The sequence below is a fragment of the Panthera uncia genome, chromosome D1 (genome assembly GCF_023721935.1).
Source record: "Panthera uncia isolate 11264 chromosome D1, Puncia_PCG_1.0, whole genome shotgun sequence".
NCBI lineage: Eukaryota > Metazoa > Chordata > Mammalia > Carnivora > Felidae > Panthera > Panthera uncia.
Window position 1 is genome coordinate 5,445,274 of NC_064808.1, and position 8,212 is coordinate 5,453,485.

General features: G+C 53.6%; 1 protein-coding gene across 1 annotated transcript; it reads left to right on the forward strand.

Moving 5' to 3' along the window:
* The first annotated feature begins 1,407 nt into the window (after positions 1-1,407).
* On the forward strand, positions 1,408-5,806 carry GAL3ST3 (galactose-3-O-sulfotransferase 3). Its single transcript, XM_049642965.1, has 2 exons — positions 1,408-1,815; positions 4,058-5,806. Exons 1-2 carry the CDS (start codon positions 1,691-1,693, stop codon positions 5,226-5,228), a joined length of 1,296 nt encoding a protein of 431 aa, XP_049498922.1. The 5' UTR covers positions 1,408-1,690; the 3' UTR covers positions 5,229-5,806.
* Positions 5,807-8,212: the final 2,406 nt, after the last annotated feature.

Genomic DNA, 8,212 nt, shown 5'->3' on the forward strand with positions numbered 1-8,212 from the left:
CAGGCTGGTGGAGGAAACCAGGTGATGCGGCCTGGAGAGAAAGGAAAGGCCTAACCATCACATCATTCCACCCGAGCAGGTTTAAATGTAATCCAGGATTAATGAGAGGAGAGGGGAAGGTAGTGGTAAAGAAGAGGAACTAGAAACCAAGCTCTAGGCCCCAGCAGGAAGTGATGGTCAAAAGTTTTTACGTTACCTCATCCCTCCTGGGACCCAGGTGTCCTAGTTCCACATACGTGCAAATGCCCATAGGGTTCCAGGCTCCCTCTCCCCTTTCGAGAGGTGTGAATGTGAGGCTGATGCTGAACCCAGACCTGGAGACTAAGGCCCCTGAGACACAGACACCACCCTAGTGGGGAGACAGACATTGCTGCTGAAGCTGTCTTTCCACCAGGACTGCCAAAGGCCAGGCTGCCCTTGAGCCAAGGCATTTGTGCAGAGACAGGTGACTGGCTGGAAAACAGGCCCTCCCTGCTTCTGCCTCTCACTCCTGCCACTCACCTGGGATGGAGGCCCATCTTCTTCTGGAGAATCTCAGCGGGGAAACAAGCAGGAGCCCCTCTGTGTTCCCCACACCCCACCCCTCTCCCCTCTCCCCGGCTGCCATGTCACGGCCTTGGCCAGGCACCTCTCACTGCAGAGTCAGCTGACAAAGTGGCCAAGGTTTCAGGTGTCTAGGGATGGAATCCAGATAGGGTTCTGGGATTTCAAGTCCTTCCTTTCTTTCTCTCATGGATTTATTGGTCTTGGGCCCTCAGGGCAGGAGCCCAGCTAGGAAGGCTCGGGGCTCAGAAACATGTAGAACTACCAGAGTCCAGAGCAGGGATGGAGAAATCCGTGTTCTGTGGAAGCAGCACACATTACATCTAGAAGGATGGGCTTTGGAACCAGAAAGAACAGGTCTGAATCCTGATTCTGCCAACAACTGTGTGACCAGGGACGAGTAGCACCATGTCATAGAGCCTCAGTTTCCTTGTCTATAAGATGGGGAATAATGCCTGTGTTAGGGTGTGTGGGGATTAAACGGCATTAAGTATGTACTAGTATGGTACATGTAGTAAGCCGGCAGTATCGATGCCTTACGCATGTCAAGAGACTCGAGAAGATACAGGTCCAGTCAGTGGTTTCTGAGGAGCTCGGTCTCTGGGGAGTCAAGACCAACTCTTGGCTGAAGCAGTCAGGCAAGGAATCCTGGAGGAGGGAGACCTTGAATTGAGACTTCTGTGCTTTAAGCCAAGCACTGGTGCTAAGGCAAGTCTACTGGGGGCGGGGAGACAGAAACAAATAACCACAAGACAGACAAATTAGGGCCAGGCCGAGAAGCTGAGACAGGGCTCCAGGGAGGAGTGGCTACCGCTTGAAGGGCTGGCCACACCCCAGAGCCTGTAATTCCACCCAAGACTAAGTTATCTAGAGGGTGCCGAGATAGGGTCTTGGAAACGGGAGGTAGGAATCCGATCTTCTCTGGCTTCTCTGCGCACCGCACCCTTTGGAGCTCTCCTTTGCACCAGTCCTGCTGGGGCCCACAGTCCATCTCCTCTGCCCGCCGCAAACCTGTTTGCCTCCTTCTCCTGCCAGGCCTCTCAGGAATACTGGCCCTGCTACCAGAGCCCCAGGAGCCCCCATGAGTGCTGGCGAAGGGAGTCCTGGATAGCGAGGTCCCGGCTGGTCCAGGGGTGGGTACCCCATCATGCCACCCATCCTCCAGCACCTGCAGCAGGCCTCCAAGATGATGAGCCGCAGAAAAATCCTGCTGCTGGTGCTAGGGTGCAGCACCTTAAGCCTCCTCATCCACCAGGGGGCACAGCTCAGCTGGTAAGGGGGCAGGGCCTCACCGCATGGGCGGGACCCAGGGGAGCTGCATTCTTGCCTGGTGGGCAACGGAATTGGGAACTCTCCTTCCTACTCCTTCTATCTGCCGGAAGGGTCTGTCTTCTGCTGGGCTTTGTTCCTTCCATTTTTCTAAACTTACTTTTTTTTAATGGGCTCTATGCCCAACATGAGGCTTGAACTCATGACCCCAAAGACGAGTGTCGCATGCTCCACTGACTGAGCCAGCCAGGCGCCCCTCCTTCCCTCTATTCTAGTTGTGCTTTCTATATATTCTCTTTAGATCCACACAACCTGCTTGGGCAGGCACTGGTCTTCACTGAAAGGTTGCTTGAAGTCCTAGAGTTAGTGACTTAAACTGGGATTCTAATCCCGTCCAAATGCTGCCCGTGGCATCACTCTGAGTGCCTCCCCAGAGGACTGCAAACAACTTCTCATTACTTATGCTGTGCTGGGCAAATCCCCTCACTCTTCTGAGCCTGTTCCCTCATCTACAAAATGGGGATGATGCTATGGGTGACCCAGTTACTCCCCGTGATACAGGATACGTGATGACTAGCAGTAGCCCTTACCCCGCTCCATGACTCACTGTGTGAACCCACCAAGTCCCTGCACCCTTCAGGGCCTCATTCCCATCTTCTACATGGTCTGCCCATAAGAATGGTGTGAATAGGCCCAGTTCTTGTTGGATGATTTAACGGTCTTTTGGTAGGGCATCTGTGTAGATATTATCCTGAGCCCAAATGGGCCACAGATAGGAAATCTCAGTGGTGTTCTCAGAGCTGCTTAGAGTTCTCATTACATGATGCTTAGGATAGAAAAGAAACAATAGTAACTCAAAATATGCAGGGAATTTACAGGTCACCTGTCATCCCAAACACCCTTGTTTCAGGAATAAGTAAACAAATGAAAGCTTCATAAAGGCTAGGATTGTTGTCTGGTTTTTATACTATTAGCATATTTCTTGAACCTAGAACAGTGCCTGGCATATAGTAGATGCTCAAAAAAAAAAAAAAAAAAAAAAAAAAAAGACTTATTGAATGAATGAGGCTCCAGAGAATCTAACAGAATCACGAATCAAATAGATTGCCTCAAAGCCCGTGCCACTCACCTACAAGATGAGAAGCCAAAGAGTAAAAATGCGAAAAAAGCTAGAGACCGAGAGAATATGGTGACTTTATTTAGTTGCCAGACAATGTAAATGATTTTTCTCCTTCTGGTCCTCAGTTTCTACATGTGTAGAGGAGACTTTCTCAAAGATCTCCAAGGGCCTCTGTCCTTGTATTAGTTGTTTCTGTGTAACCCAATTACCTCAAAATTTAGCACCTGAAAACATCAAACACTTATTATCTTGGGGCATCTGGGTGGCTCAGTCAGTTAAGCGCTGGACTCTTGATTTCAGCTCAGGTCATGATCTCACGGGTTCATGGGTTCAAGCCCTACATCAGGCTCTGTGCTCAAAGTGCAGAGCCTGCTTGGGATTCTCTCTTTCTACCTCTCTCTGCCTCTCCCCCACTCATGTTCTCTCTCTCAGTCTCTCTCAAAATAAATAAAACTTTAAAAATAATTTTAAAAACACTTATTATCTTGCTTCTGTGGGCCAGGAATCCAGGTGTGGATTACCTGGGTTCCTCTGGCTCAAGGTCACATGGCATTGCAATCAAGCTGGCTGCTAGGGATGCAGTCTCATCTGAAGGTCTGATTGGAAATGCTCCCCTTCCAAGCTCATTCACGTGGCTGCTGGCAATATTCAGTTCTTCAAGCAGGCTGAAAGAATGAGGCCCGGTTCCTCAGGGACTGTTGTCGCCCGGTGCCTCCCCATACAGCTGCTTACAGTATGGCAGTTTGCTTCTCCTTGCATGAGTCATCCCAGAGAGAGGCAGAGAGACCAAGATAGAAGCCATTGTCTTTTTATAATGTAATCTCAGGAGTGGCATCCCATCATTTCTGCCCTATTCTATTCCCGAGCAGCATCAAGTCCTGCTCATACTCATGGGGAGGGAAATACACAAGGGCGTGAATACCCAGAGGCCAGCAGGGATCACTGGGGTGACGTCATACTAAAGGCCGCCTGGCATATCCCTCTACTGGTTCATGGGTATAGTCTGGGTTGGACCACTCTGTGGCCCATCTCACCATCCTTGGGGAGGGGCAGGGGTCGAGAAGCATCCCTCTCACACCCCCCCCCCCCCCCCCCCGCCCTCCGCCCCCCTCCCGAACTCTGCAGGTACCCCAAGCTGTTTCCTCTGAGCTGCCCGCCTCTGCGGGACTCACCGCCCCGCCCCAAGCACATGACTGTGGCCTTCCTGAAGACGCACAAGACTGCGGGCACGACTGTCCAGAACATCCTGTTCCGATTCGCCGAGCGCCACAACCTGACGGTGGCCCTGCCGCACCCGAGCTGCGAGCACCAGTTCTGCTACCCGCGCAACTTCTCGGCACACTTCGTGCACCCAGCCACGCGGCCACCGCACGTGCTAGCCAGCCACCTGCGCTTCGACCGCGCCGAGCTCGAGCGCCTCATGCCGCCCGGCACCGTCTACGTCACCATCCTGCGCGAGCCGGCCGCCATGTTCGAGTCGCTCTTCAGCTACTACAACCAGTACTGCCCGGCCTTCCGGCGCGTGCCCAACGCGTCGCTCGAGGCCTTCCTGCGCGCGCCCGAGGCCTACTACCGCGCGGGCGAGCACTTCGCCATGTTCGCGCACAACACGCTGGCCTACGACCTGGGCGGCGACAACGAGCGCAGCCCGCGCGATGACGCCGCCTACCTGGCCGGCCTCATCCGCCAGGTGGAGGAGGTCTTCTCGCTCGTCATGATCGCCGAGTACTTCGACGAGTCGCTGGTACTGCTGCGGCGCCTGCTGGCCTGGGACCTGGACGACGTGCTCTACGCCAAGCTCAACGCGCGCGCCGCCAGCTCGCGCCTCGCCGCCATCCCCGCGGCGCTCGCGCGGGCCGCGCGCACCTGGAACGCGCTCGACGCGGGCCTCTACGACCACTTCAACGCCACGTTCTGGCGCCGCGTGGCGAGCGCCGGCCGCGCGTGCGTGGAGCGCGAGGCGCGCGAGCTGCGCGAGGCCCGCGAACGCCTGCTGCGGCGCTGCTTCGGCGCGGAGCCCGTGCTGCGGCCCGCCGCGCAGATCCGCACCAAGCAGCTGCAGCCGTGGCAGCCCAGCCGCAAGGTGGACATCATGGGCTACGACCTGCCCAGCGGCGGCGCCGGTCCAGCCACCGAGACCTGCCTCAAGCTGGCCATGCCCGAGGTGCAGTACTCGAGCTACCTGCTGCGCAAGCAAAAGCGCCGGGGCGGCGTGCGGGCCCGGCCGGAACCGGTCCTGGACAATCCGCCGCCGCGGCCCATCCGGGCGCTGCCCCGCGGCCTCCAGGGCCACTGAGCTCTCAAGAGTCTGGATCCTACCCTGCCCGCCCGGAGTCCTGCCTGGGACTGCCCCCGGGCCATCCGCCTCATCGGGGCCTCTTCTGCTCAGTACTTGGGGCCTTGTCTCCCAACCTGAGCCTGCCTCCCTAGGGTGGGTTGAATCCCATCTTCGTGGTGGGTGCTGATAGGCCCGGTCGAGCCCCGGGCCACCCTCTTCTCCTTGCTAACTGGTTGGTAACTTTGACAAGAGGTCTGAGGCCTGACCAAGAACTGCCCACCCTGCCGCCTTCTGTGGGTTGAGCCCCACCTGTCTTTTTTCAAGTGGGTGAGCCCAGGCCTCAGAGGGAGGCTGAGCCCTGGGAAAGGCCGCTTTGTCAGCTTCCCCGGCTGCTCTTCCTCTCAGGGGTCAGAGACCCCCCACACCATCTGTCTTCCAGGTTCCACCCTCCCCAAAGACCTAAGCTGCTCCCAGACTCCCAGAACCAAGAGTTCTTGGGTTGGGTTTTTGTTTGGTTGGGTTTTTTCTTTTTTTCTTTCCTTCTTTCCTTCTTTCTTTCTTTCTTTCTTTCTTTCTTTTTTTAATAAAATACTTTCAAAAGGTACAGGTTGGTTGTCAGTCATTGAAAGCCAGATTTCCCACGTTTGAGGATGAGGCAGATCCCCAAGAATAGCAGCTGTGACGGTCCCCTTGAGGAAGGGGCCCAGGCTCAATCAAGCTCCTCCACCGCCCTTCCCAGAGGCTTACAATTCTCAACAACCTCTTGACTGGGCTCACTGGTGCAGACTGGCCACCTCAGCTCTACTTATTTTTCATTTGAGAAAATCCAAATCATTCCTTTCCATTCAATTCAGCCCCACGTACTGAACGTCGTCCCTAATTTGGGGACATAGGTGGGCAAGGCAGATAGGGTTCATGGGGCTCATGGGGAGACATTGGAACTGGAGTGGGACATGTAAACTGAAGGAGGGACTGGAGCTGGGTAGAGGGGAACACTTCAGGCTGAGCGGGGGGCTAGATGGAGGATCATACTAGTAAGGAGGTACTCAACTCCCCCTTTTGAGTCACCAACTTCACTACGGGTCCTCCCCACAAGGAGAAGATACCCTGTCTCAGATAAAGTCCATTCCCCGCCCCTGGTGTTCTTCAGCACAGCAAGACATCCAGCACTTCAATGTTTATTTATTTTTGAGGGGAGAGGGGGGATGGAGGACCCGAAGCAGGCTCTGCGCTGACAGCAGTGAGACTGATGCGGGGCTCCAACTCACAAACGGTGAGATCATGACCTGAGCTGAAGCTGGATGCTCAACTGACTGAGCCACCCAGATGCCCCATCCAGCACTTTAAAATGAAACTCCAGGAGCACCTGGGTGGTTCAGTTGGTTAAGGTCCAACTCCTGATTTAGGATCAGGTCGTGATCTCACAGTTCATAAGATTGAGGCCTACGTGGGCTTGCTCTGACAGCGCAGAGCCTACTTGGGACTCTCTCTCTGCCTCTCTCTCTCAGGAGAGAGAGAGGGAGAGAGAGAATGAACAGTGAGGGACAGAGAGAGAGGGAGACACAGAATCCGAAGCAGGCTCCAGGTTCTGTGCTGTCAGCACAGAGTCCGGCACGGGGCTCGAAGTCACAAACTGTGAGATCATGACCTGAGCGGAAGTTGGATGCTTAGTTAGCTGAGCCACCCAGGCACCCCTAAACTCAAAAAAATTTTTTAAATAAAATGGAACTCAAGACTAGCAGAGAATCAACTTTTTCTGTTACTTTCTTTAGAGCTATGTTGACCTATCTGGACAAGTAATAAAAATAATAGCTAACACGGTGTGCTGTGTGCCCGCCACTAAAGTTTACAGACTTTAACATACACTAACTTATGAGATAGGTACCGTCTATGGGTGATGGAACTGAGGCTTAGAGAGGTTAAGTAACACTCGGGGTCATACAGCTAAGCCTTGGACGGTGTAGCTTCAGAATCTATGCTCCCTAAGTGCTATCACACTGCCATTTGAAAAGAGAAGTTCCTGTACCCTAGCCTAGGCTGACTTCCAGGACCTTCCCCCAAAAGAACGTAAGGTGAAGGAACCAAGACATTGCTATCAATTCCTCTTTATTTTATTTTTCACAGAGACGATTGTTGACCTGTCTGGATAATAGAGATTGCAATGGTTAGTTGACAGTTTGGATGACAGTCTCCGGGCTTGAAAAGTGGCTGCTTTTATCGCACCCCACTTTTTACCAGTAGAGCTCTGGAAAAGGCAAAAGAATACAGACACGCAAAGCCATAATTAGGTTTCGGGCGTTAAGCAGCAGTAAAGAATTGTACTCGACTCAAAGTTGTCTATCCAAAGAAAAGCATGGACTGACCCCCAGTCCAAGAAGGTGCCTGTCTGCTACTGTCCACCTCCGGCCCTAGCCTCTGATCATGCCTTTCCCAAGAACATCATTCACCTTGTCTTGTGCCCTCCTGGAAAATTCAGACTTGCCTGTAAGATCTGTCTTGATAGACCTCTCCTGCCTTCCCAGACCGTCAGGCTGGTGGGCCTTTTTTTTTTTTTTTTTTTTTTTTTTTTTTCTAATCAACGTTGCCCCACTTCAGCAGAGAGTACAATTCAGGATTCAAGAACTAACTGGAAGCATCTGGAATCATCAGGTCCTGGGAGAGAGTTTCTCTGTAGAAGCAAAGGCAGACCCTAAGTAGGCACCAAATCAAATATTAGCCTTCAGTGACTAAGCAGGGGTGGGGTGGGGCGGGGTGGGGAGAGGCCCTCTGGGACTCCTTGATCCAAACATCTCCAGCTTCAGCTACAGGGAACAGTCCCTGGGTCCCAATGCCTTGCAAAGAGGCTTCTTCCATCAACACGCATGTGGTACTACCCACTCTGTGCCCACTCTACACATTTCCAGGGCTGGGCAGTGGGTGAAATGTGGTCGCTGCCTCAAGGAGCTCACAATAAGGTCTGGGACAGGTGTGTAAGCAGCTACCCGCAGAGAACCACACACGTG